The sequence below is a fragment of the Myotis daubentonii genome, chromosome 13 (genome assembly GCF_963259705.1).
Source record: "Myotis daubentonii chromosome 13, mMyoDau2.1, whole genome shotgun sequence".
Lineage (NCBI taxonomy): Eukaryota > Metazoa > Chordata > Mammalia > Chiroptera > Vespertilionidae > Myotis > Myotis daubentonii.
The window spans coordinates 34,858,732-34,879,040 of NC_081852.1; the positions used below are offsets into that span (position 1 = coordinate 34,858,732).

General features: G+C 41.0%; 1 protein-coding gene across 1 annotated transcript; it reads right to left on the minus strand.

Moving 5' to 3' along the window:
• Nucleotides 1–16,852: 16,852 nt before the first annotated feature.
• DKK1 (dickkopf WNT signaling pathway inhibitor 1) lies at nt 16,853–20,099 on the minus strand. Its single transcript, XM_059662696.1, has 4 exons — nt 19,531–20,099; nt 19,126–19,288; nt 17,820–17,963; nt 16,853–17,690 (listed from the first exon to the last, which is right to left on the minus strand). The coding sequence occupies exons 1-4, from the start codon at nt 19,774–19,776 to the stop codon at nt 17,437–17,439; spliced, it is 807 nt and encodes a 268-aa protein (XP_059518679.1). The 5' UTR covers nt 19,777–20,099; the 3' UTR covers nt 16,853–17,436.
• Nucleotides 20,100–20,309: the final 210 nt, after the last annotated feature.

Genomic DNA, 20,309 nt, shown 5'->3' on the forward strand with positions numbered 1-20,309 from the left:
ACAAGGGTTCCTTTTTCTCTGCATCCTCACCAGCACTTGTCATTTGTTGGTTTGTTGATGATAGCCATTCTGACAGGTGTGAGATGGTACCTCATTGTCGTTTTGATTTGCATCTCTCAGATGATTAGTGACTTTGAGCATGTTTCCATGTGTCTCTTGGCCTTCTGTATGTCCTCTTTAAAAAAAGTATCTATTTAGGTCCATTGTTCATTTTTTGATTGGATTGTTTATTTTCCTTTTGTTAAGTTGTATGAGTTCCCTGTAAATGTTAGAGATTAAACCCTTATCGGAAATAACATTGGCAAATATGTTCTCCCATGCAGTGGGCTCCTTGTTGTTTTGTTGATGGTTTCTTTTGCTGTGCAGAAGCTTTTTATTTTGATGTAGTCCCATTTCTTTATTTTCTATTTAATAAATAAAGAGAAAATTGCCCTAGGAGCTGTGTCGGTGAAGATATTGCTTTGACGTATGTCTGAGATTTTCAGCAGATGAGTGGATTAGAAAACTGTGGTACATCTACACAATGGAATACTACGCTGCTGTAAAAAGGAAGGAACTCCTACCATTTGCAACAGCATGGATGGACCTAGAGAGCATTATGCTATGCGAAATAAGTCAGTCAGAGAAAGATAAATATCACATGATCTCACTCATTTGTGGAATATAATGAACAACATAAACTGATGAACAAAAACAGATCAAGAGACAAAAAAGCATCAATCAGACCATCAAACCTTAGAGGGAAGGCAGGGGAGGGTGTGGGGGGAGGGAGAGAGACCAACCAAAGGACTTGGATGTATGCATATAGGCCTAACCAATGGACACAGACACTAGGGGGTGAGGGCATGAGCAGGGTGGGGTGGGGGGCAATGGGGGCATAAGAACACATATGTAATACCTTAATCAATAAAGAAAAATAATAATAAAGTAACAAGGGCTAAGAAATGAAGATGACTGGAAGTTTATGATAGTATTGACAGTGAACCACTGATCAGAAACCATTCTTGTTTCAAAAGCTTGCTCCCACTTTCAAAAATGTTCTAGTTTAATTTCTAAGATAATCAAGTGAAAATATCTGTAATAACAAAAATAACAATTGATGATGTCCTACATGAAACTGTCTGCTAAGAATTGGAACAGAACTGCAAATGAATATCAGAAGCTACCAAAATGTTTGTCAAAAGTCACAAAAATTGATCACCATAAAGGGCTGAAAAATATCCAATTATTTTTGTGGGAACTAACCATTCACCATTAATTAAAGAGAATTTCAATGTGTTCCTACTGGATTGTTTTTGCTACTTCTTTCCCCCCCATCCCAGTTCGTTCGTTCGTTCTTTCTTTCTTTCTAAACGATGTTTTCTTTGTCTCTCTTTTTACCATCACTCCCCTGATCCCTCATTCTGGTCCTTGTTCCTCAGTGACATCTCTGCTCTGCAGATGTCCCCCAGCCCTTCTTTCTTATCTGTCTGAACCAGAGCATGTCACCCCATCACAGGCTGGAATTCAGATCTCAGCATCCCTTCCTTCCTTCCCAGGACCTCTTTTTCATATATGGGAAATCTGCTAGCAATTAGCATGCTACATAAACAGCCCCCTTTTAAAAAAGAAAGATTGTCTCTGAGCTTATAATGTTTCTATTAATTATGGAAACAAATAGTAATTAATCGATCAGCTCTCACAGGAAGCAAGCTATTATTATGTTTTTAAATGTAAATTTTTAAGTGTTCCACTTATTTGCCACTTGGAGAGATCTTATGAATGTTATTAATTTTAATGTGTCATTTTCCCCATGGCAATTTAAGAATTTATGTCTTCTTTAATCCACATATCCTTTGCTTTTTATAAAAAAGAATATAAGTCCAAAGCATGTCTAATTAATTCCTTATGAATATACTATTCGTAGGAATTTTCTGGAAGATTTATTTAAAATGCAGATTTCATGTCCTCCCACCCAGATATGGTGATTCACCCAAAGGCTATATCGTTTATATCTAATTTAGGCACCCCGGTGATTCTGACGCAGGCAGCCCATTTGGAGGAACACTCACATTATCAGTAGGATTGTGAAGTCAAGGGAAATGTCATCAGGCAATTTGTGGGTTTAGTAAACAACTGTGTGTTTGTTCCGGTAGAAACTTGAAAATCCTGCCAAAGAGATTGGTCTTAATTAGAATGCCGATGTAGAGACCAACAGCTATATATATAATAAAAAAAAAAAAGATTAGAGGGTTCAATTCTGTAATAAAGACAGAAAAGAAATATGAATGGACAATTTAAGAAAATCTAAATAATGTTAACTTCATTGATAAACAGTGAAAAAAAGCTGATCAAATAATATCTGAGCTGCTTTGCCAATTCATTTATTAAAACGTAAATCTTGGTCGTAACTGCCACTGAGAAAGATGCAAGGGATTGAGTCCCTTTGCAAACACTGATAGTATAAATGTAATATGACGGAGACTATGGAAAGGCAACTAGCAATATTTATCTCATGTTAAAGTGAAAGACTCATTGAAGAAAAACTTGCATATATGCACGAAGACACATACAAGAATGTTTAGCATCGTGTTGCTTGGAAGGATGCAAAATGAGAAGCATGTGGTCGTGATTAGGGAAATGATTAATAACCCAGGAACATCCGTGCTGAGGAATAGTATGAAACCTTTAAAGAAGAATGTGGCAGGCGTCCATACATGTCATTCTGAATGCTCTCCAAGCCATGTTTAGTGGATAAAAAACAAACCAAAGACAGTAGAGGATTGTCCGTTGACACAAGAAGGATAGATCTAAAACACAAGAGTTGTGGCCAGGAAAGGGAAAGAGTTTGGGGGGAGGGGAGGAATCGTGATGGAAGACTTTCAATGTATAACTTTTTCAATTTTTTTACAACAAAAAGATATTCATATATCACTTCTGAATGAAAAGAAAATTAGGTGAAAGACAATAAGCAACAAAGTCTAAAAATAAGCAGATCTTAAACTATAGCAAAACTGCACTAATTCTTAGGAACTGGGAGGGGTTTGCTTATGGGGAATTTGTTTGTTTGTTTGTTTGTTTGTTTGTTTTGCTTGTTTTTAATGGGTTTTACTCTTGATTTTTCAAGCATAGAATTTCTTATACACTAAGATATAAGTATTAATAAATGAAATGAAAGATATCTATAAAAAGTTCAATAAGCCCAGTTCTATATAAAAACATGTGTCATTGTCAGAAAGAACATGTTTGCCTACAGGAATTATTGGTAAAATGTTTGGCTGCAGACCTGAGCATAGCAAGGGAAACTACAACTATGAAAATACTATGCTTTGTAGGGATATTATGGCTGTCTTTTAATTAAAAAAATTTTTTTGGTCTCTATTGCTATAATAGGATGTTTATCCAATAACTAATCTAAAAGAATAGATCAGTCCAGAATTTTTATTTCATTAAACCACTTTCAAACAGTGATCTTAGTCTGCATTCTTCTTGTTTTAAGAAATTCCACAATTTTTTTAAAAAGTCACTTTAAATTCAGTAAAATCTATCTAGACCATTTCAGAAACACAAAGTCTGCATCAGTAAAACCTGGGTTAGCACAGTTTTACTATACCTTGCATCATTATTCCTGATTAAAGATGTGATGTTAGTCATTGCCCATTCTCAGGATAGAAACAAGCTTGTTTTCTCATTATGTAGTATTCACTGGTGGCGTTCAGATTCTAATATTACTTAGATCTAGAATCAGAAGCCGGTCTGGTTCTCTCTGAGTGTGCTTAACAAATCATTTCATTTGTTTGCATAACTGGATATGCAGTTGTGTTCTGGCATCTTCTGCCCTCTATGGAAAATGCATATCCTGCAGTATTCCCATAATGCAAGCCCCAAGCCCACTCTATATAAAAAGTAAATGCAGTAAGTTCATATAACACATTTCACCGGTTCCCTAAGTGGACAACTCCCTCCAACTATGTACTCTCATTGAAAAGCAAAACCAACCAAACATTCATGGTTAGATCAAAGACCAAGAAAGTCAGCATCGGGCACTGGGCAAGGAAACCAGGATCAGATTCCACTTCCTAGAACAGTAGATCTCAAACTTTGCAGCACATTGGAATCGCCTGCAGAGCTTTTAAAAAAAAAACCTCACAAAAAACTGCATTCCAGTGACATCATCATCTCCATGGGTGGGACATGGACATCACTACAGGCATACCTCGTGCTATTGCTTTTCACATCTGTTTTTACAAATGGGAGGCAAAACCTCCAGCAGCAAAAAGATTACATCTCACTTCATTGCAATACACACTTCGTTGTGGTGGTCTCCAACCAGACCCACAGTATCGCTGAGGCTATGCCTGTAGTGTTTAGAGTAGCTCAGGTGATTCACTGAACAGCTAAGACAGAACCCACGTCCTAAAGAACATTAAAGGCTTTCAACGCAGCCACAGCACAGCCCAGCCAATGAGGATGTCCAGAGGTAGCGTAAGTGCTAGTGCAGGGTAAAAGGAGCCACAGACATCACTTTGGATTAACAGGGCCGTTGGCGTTTGTTTAAAAGAAAAAAAGACTCAGTGCACTAAAGGAAGAACCACAATCTTTAAGACTTTGACACCTGTGCCTTTCATTGGAAATGAAATAATTAGAAGTTAGGCCACCTGTGTGTATTTTCCCCACCTCAAATGAGATCAAGGTTCAATTATTTAAAAGACGAGAGTCCAAAGAATTAGAAGACACCAGAGATCAGCTTAAGCAGGTGGTTCACTGTTTTTATTTCTTTGGTACTTGAGCAACTTTCTGTGCACTATGTTGTGCCTTCTACAACAGGCCTGTGTCACCTCAGGGCCACTGAGCGAGGTTTCACCTTGATGGACTATGTGTCTGCTCATTCATTTTAAAAAAAAGGGGGGAAAGAAACACGGAAGGCCTATGACAGTGGATGTTTAAATATGTGACATTCTCTGATTTCAGACATTTCAAGACCACAAGCTTTTCAGGTGTTGGACAGTTTTTAAGCTTTTAAATGTCCATTTAGACACAGATCTCACTGTTATTTTGGTTTGGGTTCGGTTAGCTGTTTGTAGTTTTGTGTGTATGTGTGATAAAGGAGCTGAGAGCTGGGGACCAGAGGCAGCCTAGAAATGTGTGCTCACACTTGAACCCCCGTGAAAAAGCTTCCTTTTGTCAAGAAGGGGGTGAGCCCTCTAACCTTTCCCAGAAGCATCCTTAGCATCAGCAGAGGGGGATGGCTTGTATTCATCCGTTCAGTTCTCCTGTTTACTCTGTACATGGGGACAGCCCGACTTGGCTTCAGGTGTAATCAAGAGATACTCAAATGGGGCGGGGAGAACGTTCCAAGGAAAGACCGATGCCTTAAGCTGCGAGAAGGACAAGGTCTGGCCCAGCCACCCGGGCTTTTCCAGGTCCCTCTCCCACCTCCTCAGAAGTCCAGCTTCCCTGTTCCCAACTCCTTCCCCATCTTCCCTCCTGGTGCTCCTACCCGGAGTCCCAAGAACCAGCGTCCGGGCCTCTGCGTGAGCAGCCACCTCTAGGCGGGGCGGGGCGTTTGGTAAGTCGTCAGGCTCTGGTGGGTCTGGTTTTCCATCTGTAAACTCCGGGGTCCACTCAGCTCGTGGCTGGGATTTTGTCTGGAGGGCTGAGAAGCGAGAAGGGCACTGTATTTTAGTTATTTTGAAATGACTTTGGTCCCTAAGCAGTTTTTCTAAACTTCTGGGCCATAATCAGTGGTGACCTTGGGCTTCCAGTCAACTTGCGCCCTAGCTTTCTACCTTTGCATGCAATTCACTGTGAGTGAAATTGTCGACTTGCTTCTTACTTTCCCCACCTCATCCCCAGCCTTGGTGTCCTGGGACAGAGATAACTCGTCGGGGTAGAGGATGGCTGTGCAGTTTTTGAGGCAGGGTAAAACCGTTGGCCTCAGGAACACCGCGTGCGGGGTAAGGAGCCCTCGTTAGGCGTCTCGTCTGAAGTGAGACTCAAGTCAGGTGTGCCACCTGTTTTAAAATTCCGCTGACGATGCCTGGGGGCTGGTTTTGTAGCTTGCTCAAAACGAAATTTGGTGTATTTGCTACTAGAAGACAACTATAGACTGTGGTTGTTTTGTTTTGGGTTGAGAAACACTGAGTGATAACACATATTCAATCTTTTTATCTGTGTTCAGATCTCTCTTTTTGTTAATGCAGTTTGCATTAATCCAGATTAATTGAGTTGAAAAAGGCAGCCTGTCATCAGCCAAGAAACAAACATTTTAATAGAATCAATCAGTGGCCACTTTAATTATAAATTCTGAAGCCCCACGTTAAGCTGACAAAAGTCTTCCCTTTCCTCCTCACCTGTTCCTTCCCCATTTTCTGTGTGTTTTTTTTTAATTGAGGTATAATTGGCATATAACGTTATATTAGTTTCAGGTGTGCAAAATAATGATTTGATGTTTATATATATCTAGTTAACATCCATCACCACATACAGTTAGTTTTTTTCCCCTCATGATGAGGACTTTTAAGATCTACTCTTAGCAACTTTCAAATATTCAACACAGTATTATTAACTATATAGTCACCATGCTGTATGTTACATTCCCAGGACTTATTTCTTTAATACCTGGAAGGTGATAGTGTTTAACCCCCTTCCGCCCACCCCATTCCATCACCTCCTTCCCTTGGCAACCAGCACCTTGTCCTCTGTATCTATATTTTGTGGGGGATTTTTTTATTTGTTTGTTTTGTTTTGTTAGATTCCACATATAAGTAAGATCATACAGTTTTTCTCATTCTGTGTCTGACTTATTTCACTTAGAATATTGCCCTCAAGATCCCTCCAAAGTGTCACAAATGACAAGATTTCATTCGTTTTTATTCATTCATCCACTGATGGACACTTAGGTTCTTAAGGTTGCTTCCCCAGCGTGGCTGTTATAAATACAGCTGAAATGAACATGGGGGTGCATATTCTTTTTGAGTTAGTGTTTTTATTCTCTTCAATAAATTCCCAGAAGTATAATTGCTGGATTATATGATATTTCTATTTTTTAATTTTTGAGGCATCTCCATACTGTTTTCCATTGTGACTGGAATTTACCTTCATACCACCAGTGCATAAGTATTCCCTTTCTCCACATCCAAAGCAACACTTTTATTTCTTATCTTTTTGTTGATGGCCATTCTAACAGGTGTGAGGTGATATCTCATTGAGGTTTGGATTTACATTTAAAGATGATTAGTGATGTTGAGCATCTTTTTCCACAGAAGTCTCTTAACACATTTCGTACCGCTCAGGAGTTTTCTCCTGTTTCGCGCGCCATCTGTTAAGGACCGCTCACCAGTGTTCTCGTTTTTCACGCCCATGGAAAAAGGAGCGGATCTAGATACTTATGTAAATTTTGTTTGGTCCCTCTTCATAGAGGAAAATGTTTTATGCAGTACCATACGTTAAAAAAGTACTAGGAACTTTAATTGTTTAATTGTTTTTGTAAATAAAAATGTTATAATTATTGAAAAACAACACCTAAAGTGCATTATGATGATTTAAATAACATGCAGTTTGCCCAAAAACGTGCGGTCCCTGGCGTATGTCTTAGAGATTTCTATGCAGTACGCAATGTGTTAATATCCTTGTATTTCTGCTTTATCAGTTGCAATGTGTCCTCTCTTATTTCTGATTTTATTTGGTCCTCTTTTATTTCTGATTTCACTTGAGTGTTCTCTTTTTCTTCTTGGTACGTCTAGCTAAAGGTTTGGCAATTTTGTTTATCTTTACAAAAAAACCAGTTCTGAGTTTCATTTATTTTTTTTTCTATTGCCTTTATCGTCTCTATGGTTTGAAAATGACTGATCTTCAAATTGCATTATATGCTCTGGGAAGAACATATTTTTTAAGTCGGCAAGCACACAGCAATGTTGATAACAGTGTTAATGTGTGTAACCCATCTCAGACCATACATTTCTCTGTTAAAGATCATTTAACTAGTACTTCACTAGCTCTTACTGGCATGAGTGTCTTTAGATAATAAGTTATATCATGCTAAATTTTTTTTTGAAAACCTACCTCTCAGCTACTTCCTAGCAATGTGACATTAAGGACATCAGTTAGGAACTCCTGGCAGTCCTCATCTCATTGCCTTGCTGTTATAGTGAACATTTACATATACCTGCTAGGGTTGTTGAAAGAATCACATGAAATGATCTATGTACCCAAGCATTAAGATCTCAGCCATCATCCTGCTGTATGAGCCCTCAACCAACAGTTTCTTTCTTTCTACATACAGCCCTATAGGCTATTCTGTTTAAAGCATTTTGTCTAAAGGATGTGTAGCAGTAGGTTCCAATATTAGATACACAATATCAATCACAATAGAAGAGCTTTAAAAAACCCAAGTGCAGAAGCCCAAGCCCAAGAGATTTTGATTCAGTGGATATTGGAAAGGGGCCCAGGTATTTCGGATGGTGAGCTGAGTTCAGGAACCACTTGTCTAAGAAAGCTATACAACGATTGGCCCGTTTGAAATATAATCAGGAGCATATATAGGACTAAAATGCAATACTTTGACCTCTTCTTGAACCTAAATTGGCCTGGAAAAATCCCTTCCTGAAGGCACAGGACACACCACCATTGCGCTGTAATTACAGCATCCTGAATTAACAAGTGGACTGAAATAGTTTTCACACAAGGACACACTGAAAGCTCATCCGCACTGGAATGGATGCACCGTTGTAGCACAACGACCACTTGTTAAGCCCTCACTTTGTGCCAGGCACCAGCCTAAGACCTAAAACTATGCAAAAAGTCAATCCTGACTCCAAGTTCCACCTCAGTGCTTTGAATTCATCAATTTTGTGTTCCAAGGAAAACAGTCACTTACACACCCCATTTAGGTATCTTCCTTGTGTGTGTCTCAGCTATTTCTAGCTTTTTAGGATGAGTCCATGATATAATTATACCAGACTTTATTTTTTTCTTCTGGAAGTTCAAACCACTCAGCCCTCATTTGTTAATAAATAGCAAATGGTAACCATAAATGCAGTTGACACCACACAAGGTATAATTTGAAGGATGGACCTAAAGAAAAGGTAACTATAATCAGAACACAAAAACAACATTTATGAAACAGTGCACTTTGTGTATAGGTGACTCAGCAACTAGCCTTAAATGCAAAAATTTTAACATAATGTAGTTTGTAACATAATATTAATGTGCAGAAGGCATCCTCTTGGATGAGAGAAGTAGCATAAAAATCTCATAGTGACTTTAGCAGATTAATGCCCAGGAAAGATTGCTTTAAGGCTCTAATTAAGAAAGAAATTATACTACTTTTAACTTTAAAACAGTTTACTTTCACAACTTTATTAATCTAATCTTTTACTCATTTTCCTTTCCTCCTAAACACACAAGACCACAGGGCATAACATTTCAAATACATTCTTAAGTGAAATTTTATAAAAAAAAAAAAAAAAAAGAAGAAGAATTTTCTCAATGAAGAAACTTGAAATGCTGAATTTTTCCAAGTCATCAGATAAATCTTTAGCGTATTTTTAAGGTAGCTGTTAAACAACTTAAGGGGTATGAAAGGTGAACATGGAAGATTAGCATGGTGGATGGTGTGGGTGGGCAGGTTAAATAGCCATCTCAGATGGTGATTAAAGAAATTTGAATTTATTTAAGGGAAGGGGGTGTGTGTCCTAACCGGTTTGGCTCAGTGGATAAAGCGTCGGCCTGCGGACTGAAAGGTCTCAGGTTCGATTCCGGTCAAGGGCACATGTCTGGGTGGCGGGCTCGATCCCCAGTGGGGGACTTGCAGGAGGCAGCCGATCCATGATTCTCTCTCATCATAGATGTTTCTATCTCTCTCTCTCTCTCTCTCTCTCCCTCTTCCTTCCTCTCTGAAATCAATAAAAAAAATAAAATAAAAATAAAAAAAAAGGGAAGGGGGTGTGGGATAAGATACTCAAAGGGAAGGGCTGCACAGCACCGAGCTAAGGGGGCACTGGGTGGATGATGGCAGCCACAGGAGCTGGAGTTTCGTCCTTCTATGCAAAGTCACTGGTGGGAAACTTGTCAGTGGGTTTGGGGGCTGAGCTGATGGGCTTAGAATGGAGATGGAATGCAGATGTGCAGTCAAGTTCCTTCAGGACAGTTTCCATTCCTCATATGGTCTGACTCCTGGTGTCCAGTGCGTTTTCCTGGTCTTTCATTCTCCTATGGCAGGGAGCTTACAAATGGCTGTTAAGGATTGCATTGCCCTACAGGCCTAACAGGGTACAGAAGCTTTAATGGTTGAATACCCTACCAGTGGTCGGCAAACTGCGGCTCGGCAAACCACAGCTCGCGAGCCACATGCAGCTCTTTGGCCCCTTGAGTGTGGCTCTTCCACAAAATACCGACTTCTGCGCATGGGCCACAAAGTTTCTATCGCACTGTACGTGTGCGCCTGCATGTGGTATTTTGTGGAAGAGCCACACTCAAGGGGCCAAAGAGCTGCATGTGGCTCGCGAGCCACGGTTTGCTGACCAAGGCCCTACCCTATTAGTAGTGATCCTGGGTTTTGGAGCAGAATATCTTGTTTTAAATCCTGGCTCTGTCACTTAGCAGCTACCTGATCTCAGGTAAACAAAACATTGTAAGCTCTCTTTACCTCAGTTTCCTCATCTATAAAATAGGAGTAACAAGCACACCTACATCATAGAGCTATTGTGAGAATGGAACAACTAAATCTATGGGGATCACTTAACATGGCCTCTAGTACGTGAGAGGTGCTCTGAGAAGTTGCTCATGATTATTCCTGCCAGGTACTTTGCTTAGTTGGGAGAAGGTTTTATTTGCCAAGTCCCCAGTTGTTAAAAGGAAAGTAAAAATAGTCATTGAGATCTGTGTGCTTTCATGTTTCATTTAAATGTTAATACGAGCCCTTCTGGCTTGGCTCAGTAGTTGAGCATCAACCTACAAATGACCTATGAACCAGGTCATGCCTGGTTCCATTCAGGTCAGGGCACATGCCCGGGTTTGGGGGGCCTGCAGGAGGCAGCTGATCAGTGAAATCTCTCTCATCACTGATGTTTCTCTCTCTCTCCCTCTCCCTTCCTCTCTGAAATAATATTTTAAAATGCTAACAATGTGAATCCATTTGCATCCACAGTTTCATGCCCTTATTGTTTATCAGAGCAGTGGTAGGTTTCTGACTTAGGCACACAAGAGGGCAGAATTTGGGAGGGGAAAGAAGGGAAGGAAGAAGGTAAAGCTTGGGGTGTGTATTAGTTAAAGTCAAACAAAAAACTTAAATCTCAATGGCTTATCCCAATGACAGTTGTCTCTTGCTCATAAGTGGGGAGGGGCATCTGAGGGGACCTACTATTTAGAAACCCAGGCTGAGCTAGGAGGCTCTGCCACCTAATTGCAGGGCTGTCATCATCTCCATGGAGATGGAAGATGGGTGAGAAGCTAGTGCAGTGTCTCCAGGGACTCATCCCCTGAGCCACACTCAGTCCTGTGAGACCACACCTGACAGCAGGGAATCTGGGGAATGTGCTCAGGAGGAAAGAGGAATTGGTTTGGTGAATAACTAACAGTTTTAACCATAAGTTCTAAAAGTACAGGTCTGAGCCCTAGCTGGTTTGGCTCAGTGGATACAGCATTGGATTGGGGACTGGAAGGTTCCCATGTTCAATTCCAGTCAAGGGCACATGCTTGGGTTGCAGGCTTGATCCCCAGCAGGGGGCGTGCAGGAATCAGCTGATCAATGATTCTCTTTTATCATTGATGTTTCTAATTCTCTCTCCCTCTCCCTTCCTTTCTGAAATCAATAAAATTATATTTTAAAAAAATAAAATAAAATAAAAGTACAGGTCTGGGAGGCTACAGCTGCAAAAATGTAGGTAATCAGAATTTAAAAATAATAAAATATTGAGAGCCTTATGGAAAGAGTAAGGGAAAGAGATGAGAAAGGGACTGATGAACATTTTCCAGTTAAATTTGATGACTGCAGAATATTTTCAATGTATGTCATACATTATCTAAACAGTTCTCTCTAATCGGACAGTTAATTCATTGTTAAGTTGTGCTGCTAAAATGTCCTGGTAAGCAGATTTTTGAATACATTTCATGATTCTGTTCTTAAAATTCTGTAAGTTGAATTGCTGCATCAAAGAGTTTTCACATTTGAAATATATCTGAAAATGGCCTTTCAGGAAGGTAATGCCAGTTGCACTTCCTACTGGCAGAGTATCAGAGAGCTCAGCTTCTGTACCTGTGCCAAGACTAAGTATTATCTGCTTTTAATTTGAACTTCAGAGTATCACAGATAGGTGAAATGTTTCAATAATAAGGAGTCTTTCTAAAAGAAATTTTGGCTCATCAGGATAAAGTTAGTGTGAAAGGTTGTGAAATGTAATCTGGGGTTATCATGCTCAGACATGCTTCATGTCTTCTGCTAATTATACTTTTTAAATAGAATTTATTTAATAGTTTACAACCACAGGAGGTCAGTTATCACTGGCCTTCAATGTGGTTTTACATTTACTAATACTGAGAAACTATGTCATATTTGAATTTACAACTTTTGGGCACAAAAACATTCACCATGATTTGAGAGAGCTGTGTATTATTTATATTAGTCAACAACAAAATTTTCTCAAAGGTAATTTGTTTAACTCCAACTCCACCTGTTATGACAACTCTTGTTGGAAAGAAAATAATATTCTTTCGTAACACTTTTGGCAAAAAAAAATCATAATGTTTATGAAGAGAGTCTAGTAACATATTGAGACAAAATGTCTCAATCACATCAATTCCATCACCACATAATTTTGCTGAAAATGAAGTTTTTATCTTTTTTGGTTTCCTTGATAACAAATTAAATTACAAAAAATTAGAAAAGTTCTCCTCCCAAGTACCCCATACTCTAGCCACAGTGGTTTATCCCCCCTTTTTAAATATAGTATGTATTATTACTTTATAGCTTTGTAACCATCTCTGATACCCTTTCTTATACCCTAATACCTTTCCATTTCTTTTCTACCTGCCAACTCCTCATCCTTCATAACTAATATGGGGTAGACATAATATGTGGCCACTGTCTCTACACAACCCTTCCTGTACAACTATCAAAGTTCCTGTTGAAGGTGTCCTGGATGTAGTCGGCTGTGTTTATATTTTCACGTCCAGGTGGCCAATCTAGCCAATTTGACTAGAGGTGAACCCTATGTCAAAACTGAGCCAATCCGAACCTTTGCCCAGAGATTTGAAATAGCGTCTCTGAGAAGCTAAGCAGTTTGCTCAGCAGAGCTGAGTCTGAAGGCCATTTATATTGGGGGTGACATTTATGCCACCCTGACAAGCCATATACATGTGCAAATTACTGTATGACGGAAGTCATTAGCAAGTTAATGAAATAGTCTGCAGAATGGTTTCCATACTGATTTCATAAGTGGTAGCACTATAATCCATGTATCCTTTTGCTATCTCTAGTTTAAACTGTTTATCTTACTTGAATTAAAGGGCCTTGAGAAGAAAATGGTTTAAATTCTGCAGCTTCCCTGAAGCCTTTTGAGAGTACCTACAGGCTGATTTAATTGCTTTTAATGTGTGATATAATATCTTATTATAAAATGTTTCATAGTCCAACAGTAAAGACCTAAATTGAGTGCTTATTATGAGCTAGACATCATGCTAAGTAGCATGATAGTGCATGCATTATTCTCTCACCTACACTCTAAAGTTGATATTCTCTTCATAGTATCAGGGAAGTTATATTTGCCCAACATCATGCCGTTAGAAACTGAGGGAGCCGTGGATTCTACCCCAAGTCTGTCTGATTCCAGAGACTGTGTCTCTAACCACTATGCTAAGCCACCCCCAGCTCTCAAGCTTGTTAATTGTCTTACTAAATGGTGAGCTTTTTGATGTTAAAGGAGCAGACATAATTTTAAATGTGTGCATCATTCTACTGAATGCCTGCATAGAGCCTACTGAGCTGACAGGCTCAGTCAATGTTTATGGAATTAAGGTGCTCAGCATTACCCAGATTGTAATCTCAGATTATTGATAGAATTGACTATTTTTAAACAGTTGCCATTAGCACAGACCCACATTTGTACAAACATCATATTCCTAAATCATGTAGATTATTTGTTTTTCTGCCTTTTTTGTGGGGAGATAATTATCATACTTTGGTATTATACCCAGAATAGTATTTGGTATTATACTCAGAAGGCATGAAAATTGTAACCCAAAACTTATTGGAACACATTTTATAAGTCTAATGGTAGCACTCCCAATTTTTCTTTAAGACTATAAAAGAAAGTTGGTAGCATGATAAAATTAATTTTATACGGTTTCAAAAAAGAAGGAAAATTGAATAATTTCACCTGAAATGTCCATAAGTGGCAATGCATGTTAATTTGAAGATGCAGTTAGAAATACTAAAACTGACAAAATTTATAACAGCATAATTGGGGGCAAAATTTATTCCACCCTGACAAGCCATATACATATGCAAAATTGTTACTAATTCTATATTTGAATTGGCACAATTTGACTTACCATGGGAAAAATTCATAAACTGTTTCAATATACTGAAATATGAACAATCAAACTTAGTCTGCATATTTATGGTGGTGTTTTTTAAACAATATACCTCCAACTTCATTCTTAACAATAGATTTCAGCTTAAACAAAATTTGAAATATTTAAGTATTTTAGCAAAATAAGAAAAAGGGATGGGGGGATGACTTGTTTGTGATTTCATTTAATAATTTTTTTAAAATCAAAGGAATTAGAGAAAGTCTACATTTAACTGAATGCCAGAGATTACTGTGAACTTGTTGGGATACGCCTGTATTTCCCTCTTCCCCCTTTGATACAATTAGCAAGAGTTTAATCATCACTAGAACAGTGATAAGCAGACTCCTGACATTTTACCCATATCAGTCATTATGCTAAAAAGCATGCTTTTTGATTTTGAATTTTGCTTCAGAAATCAGTCACTATCTTATCCTATAAGTATTCTGGCACAAGAATAACAACAACATAAAAATTCTGTAGTTCATGGCACAATATTTGTTATAGCAAAACCACTGGAAACAATTTAAATGTCTCTCAATTATCCCTTTAAATAAATTATGGTATAGCCATTCCAACATACTGTACTCTAAGGCAACCATTAAAAAGAATGCGGCACCTGTCTACATATTACATAGAATGTGACATGCAAGACACACAAAGTAAAAAAAAAAAAAAATAGCAAGACGCAGGGCAGCGTGTAGAGCTTGCTTCCATTTGATCAAATACCTGTGAATGCATTCCCAAGTGCATATATTTTCCATTCAAATAAATTGTTTAAAAGTAAAATCATATACACATTTTAAACAGCCACTATCTAAAGTGTTGGAGCTTCCTTAAATGATCCTCTTTTGAATTTGTATTGCATCTGACTTCCGTCTTTCAGCCTCTATAACTAGCTAATAACATATCTATGGTTTTCGTGATCGCCTGTTTCACCTTTATAAATGTGCAGAATTTCTTTTTGTCTCTTCCTAATATCTCAGTTGGATAGGAAGAAGAGGTGTCCTTCCTTGATTGTTTTGTCGCTCTGACACCCCCATCACTGGATGGGAAGCCAAAAGGGCTAGAACTATGATTGATGTACCGAGATGTGTATAGCGGGGGAGCTCTCTGGCCACAGTCAGTTCCTGTAGAAAGGAAGGGATTCCATAACCAAGCCCTTTGAAAGCTCCTCCTTTCCCCTCTTAAACAGAGGCCCTTCTTTCTTCTTTTGGAAGAAAGGGTTTCCTGTTTCCTCTCCTCTATTGTGTTTTATTGGAGATCGCAGGCCTTAGAACGGGCCTTCCTGGCACTTCAGAAAACAAGTACATGCAGAAAAAGAAAGTTTCTCCAGGGTGAGGAAGCTGAAACTTCCAGACAAAAGGAATGTAACAACAGATATCCTGCCAGTGCCCTTCTGCGTGAAGAGCCAACCAACCCTTGTGGCCCTTTGGCTGAGCCCCTTGAAATTGAACCACTTCCGGGCATGCTAAAACAACAAACATGCAAGGACATCTGCGTTACTTAAGGAACCTTGTTGATCAGTCACTGTCCTCCGGAGTGCCTTCAACCCAGCATTTTGTGGATTTGATGTAGAGACTTTAGATTACAGAATAAGTGGAAATTGAGACGATTGCTTTTCCCTTCCCCGGTATTAGGTTTGACAATATCAAAGTTGGCAGGTAAAAATGCAAAGCCAGTTTGATTTCATTTCTGTGGGCTTTCCTTTAAACAATGTGCCCCTAGCCTTATTGTAATCAACATAATTCAGGTTAGGCAAAATTTGAAATCTTCAACTCACCTAGCAAGAGATGAGAAGAAGATAATGAAGGAGGATTTGTGGTTTTTATTTAATAACTTTTGAAAAATCAAAAGTAATTAGAACAAGTCTTCCTGGCATGAAGTAGTATTTAGGATACTTCAAATTAACTTACTTGGTACCAAATCTGCATGTGCTTTTTGACTGTATTTCTACACAGACACACACCCCCTCTTCCTGCTAACTATCAACTTCTTTGCTCTGGTATGACTTTTGTTGCAAACTTCCTTTGTTGCTCAATAGTTATTAACCATTTGGGTAGATATTAATTTATTGGAAACCGTTTTTTAAAGTAGTAATGCAAGTCTTGGACACCATGGTCATTTGAGCTTGTCAATGAAGAATATATTTTTTCTTTAAAATTACTCAAGAATTGATCAATATTGCCCTACATTTAGACAATATCTTTCTCTGATTATCTTTAAATATGTCACATTTCTGTCCCTGCAGAACACACACACACTTCTAAGGTCACAATGCCAAAATGTATCTATACTTGTAACATTTCATGGTATTAAATGTAAAATTTTATTTCAAGGACTACCGCAGCCTAGAAATATATATATGTAATCTAAGCACCGAGATAGTACATTTCAGAAAATAAGCTAGTATTTTCATGATAAATTTTAGATACCTATCATTTGTCCTTCAAAGAGTTCCTTGCATTCTAGACTCTAGAATTAAAAGGGTTATGCATTTAGGAATTCGAGGCTAAACTTATTTATTACAATCTAATATAGAACATTAATCAGAGTCGAGATAACAATCAATGTGTACAAAAATTTACATAACAAGATGATCAATAGACAATGCAGCACCTGTAGGAAAAATAATTAAAAAGTTTTGTTGCATTTACAGGGTAAGTGCCACACTGAGAATTTACAACACAGTAATTTACTGCAACCAATGACAGGAGAGTTCCATAAAGAAACAAAGCTCTTAACACTCCGCTTTTCAGAAGGTATTACTGGAATGCTTAACTGTAACCACAGACTTTGTACATCCTTAAGGACTGAGCTGGCAAAAGTCACAAAAGGCTCTCACAGCATATATTATATAAAGGAGTCCACTGTATTTGGGTAGCTGGCTTAGTGTCTCTGACAGGTGTGAAGCCTAGAAGAATTATTGGCTTGATGGTGATCTTTCTGTATCCGGCAAGACAGACCTTCTCCGCAGTAACAGCGCTGGAATATCTCCAGCCCATGGGAGCCTTTTCTCCTGTGCTTAGTGCACACTTGACCTTCTTTGAGGACAGGTTTACAGATCTTGGACCAGAAGTGTCTAGCACAGCACAACCCTGTAGCACAATCTGATGATCGGAGACAGACAGACCCTTCTAGTCCTAGGAGAGAAGAGACAATAAGGAAAATACATGCTCGCTGCTCACGCTGCATTATTGCATCAAGATGATGCAAAAGACACATCTGATGTGCTGACAACCGGGAATGAGTCTGAAGGTCCCGGAACCTACCTTTAGCATGATACATTTTTGAGGACAGTGTAGTTCTTCTGGAGTACCCATCCAGGGTGCTGTGATCATTACCAAAGCTTTCAATAATGGTTTCCTCGATTTCCCCTCGTTGGAAATGATTGTGATCGGACGGCATGCATATTCCTGAGGAAGCAGGGGATAGTGGTTAACTCCCGCGCTGTAATGTGTGACCACTTACAGCTGTGACCGGGGCAGTCCGTCATGCCTGCACCAACTCGGGGTACCTCACTGAAGTGGCATGATTTTAAACACAAGCCCAACTTCCTCCCTAGTGTTAGTGCAAAACTGCTCAGATGGACAGAAGCATCAATGCGTACACTGTTGCAGTCATAGGCAACGTCCCCGGTATAGCCATTTGAGATACTTTCCTACCCACTGGGGTAGTGACAGTGAGATTTCTGCCCATTTTAATATCACCCATGGGGCAAGAAAAAGAAAATCAGTCACTTAAAAAAAATGCTTTTAAAAATAACCTCCCTGCCCTGTGAGTACTGCCAGACTAAGTTAAGCAAACGCAATACCAGCTCCGTGGAAGAATGCAATGTCACCCACCAGTTCCTTTACTGTGTAATTTCTATATTACAGAGATCTAGTTAGTTCATCCTGAAGTATTACTGGGTCCTCGGGAGGATCGCCACCCTTAAGTTTATTTCTGGAGTCTCCTCTGGCTGTCTGAGTCTACTTCCTCTTTGAGACATTGAATTTTAGTGGATCTGTGGTTGCGGGGAGGAGTACTTATTTAAGGTAGCAGGAAGTGGAGGCAAGGCGGTAGGGAAGAGAAGCCAGGGTGGAGGATAGCAAGAGCTCCCTTAAGAAAGGCCAGCACAGATAAATCGGAGTCTTGTGGCTGACACCAGTCTCAACAGGGATCACGAAGGAGAAGCCAGACTGGTAGAGCCCCGAGAGGCACTGTAAGAGAAAGGAACAGGCCAGGTAAACAGCAGGGGTGCTTCCCTGGGTATCCTCGGATCAGCCAACCGCCCGCCCCGTCGTCTTCTTTCTGGATGGATAGCAAGGCAGTCCCAGACCTGTGTTTAGGGAGGGGGTCCACTCCCAGATAAGCAGTCGTGTTAACTCATTGAGGGAGCCCGGAGAAAAATAAAGAGCTCCTAGACCCCTGTAACATTCTGTCCTCTGAGACTAACCCTGGCAAGGCAGCGGGTTCAGGGGAACCTTGCAATCTGAATAGCCACTCGTCCGCGGCACGGCAGCCTGCTCAGAGCAGAGAATGTGTCCTCCCAACCGCAGGTGAGCAGAGGAGTCCAGAGGGAGCTAGGGAACTCACCGTTTTTGCAGTAATTGCCGGGGCAGCACATGGCGTGGCGCATGCAGCGTTTGCGGCGCTTCCTGCAGGCCAGGCAGATCTGCGCCCCCGGGCCCCCTCCGCGGGCGGGGCTCGCGCAGTACTCATCCGAGCCGCACTCCTCGTCCTCCGCGCACGGGTAGGGCTGCGGGAAGGGGGCCGGGAGAGGATGAGGCACCGGGCATCCAGGTGCCCGCACGCCTGAACCTGCACACGCATCACAGCCCTTCTCCGCCCACCTCTCCAAAAGTCACCACCGCCCACTGTCCCGAACGCAGTTTCCAAATGCTCCCCGAACGGCACTCACTCGGCCCCGTTCTACACCCTGCTTCCCAGACGCCACCTCCCCAGGGTCACGGCGTTCCCAGATCCCCAAGCCCTCCTCACCTGGTAGTTGTCGATGGTCTGGTACTTGTTCGCTCCATCGTACAGAATCCCGGGAGCCACGCTGACGGCTGAGCCCGGGTGACCAGAAGCGCCGCCCAGCGGTGGGGGCAGGTTCTTGATGGCGTTGGAATTGAGAACCGAGTTCAAGGTGGCGCCCACTCCGAGCAGAGGGTGGTGGCCGCAGAGAGCCGCTGCTACCAGGGCGACCCAGACCTGCGCGGCCCCCACGGCGCCCAGGGCCTTCATCTCAGAACTCAAGGGAAGGGAAGAAAGAGAAGGGAGGGATGTCACTTGGCAAGCCGGGTCCCCAGGAAGCCGCGCTGCTGGTGTGGCTGCAAGTCCGGGTCCCCGGAGCCTCCAGCGGTCCCACAGTCCAGGCTGCGGGGCGCACGGAGCTCTGCGCCGCCACCGCCACCGCGGCTGCCTTTATACCGCGGGCTCCGCGCATTCCGGCCCCTCCGGGAGAGACAACAAAGCTGGGATGGGATTTCAAAGCCCTGGGAGGGGCTGCGAGGGGTGTGTTTGTGTACATGCAGGGGGGCCTTTGACACTCTTCACCCCGCCCCTCCCGGGCACAGGCGTTCCCCTGGACCAGTTCACCTTGGGGGTGACTGTACTCGGGGAGCATTGGAGCGCGCGGCTTTAATAACTGCGGGGGAGGAGGAGCTTGGGGGCGCGGGGGCCCTGGCCTTGCCTTAGACTTCCAGTTGGGACATCGGCATCTGAAATGCTGGTCAGAACGGAAGTGTGATGCTCTCTGCAAAAGCACTTTGCTCCTC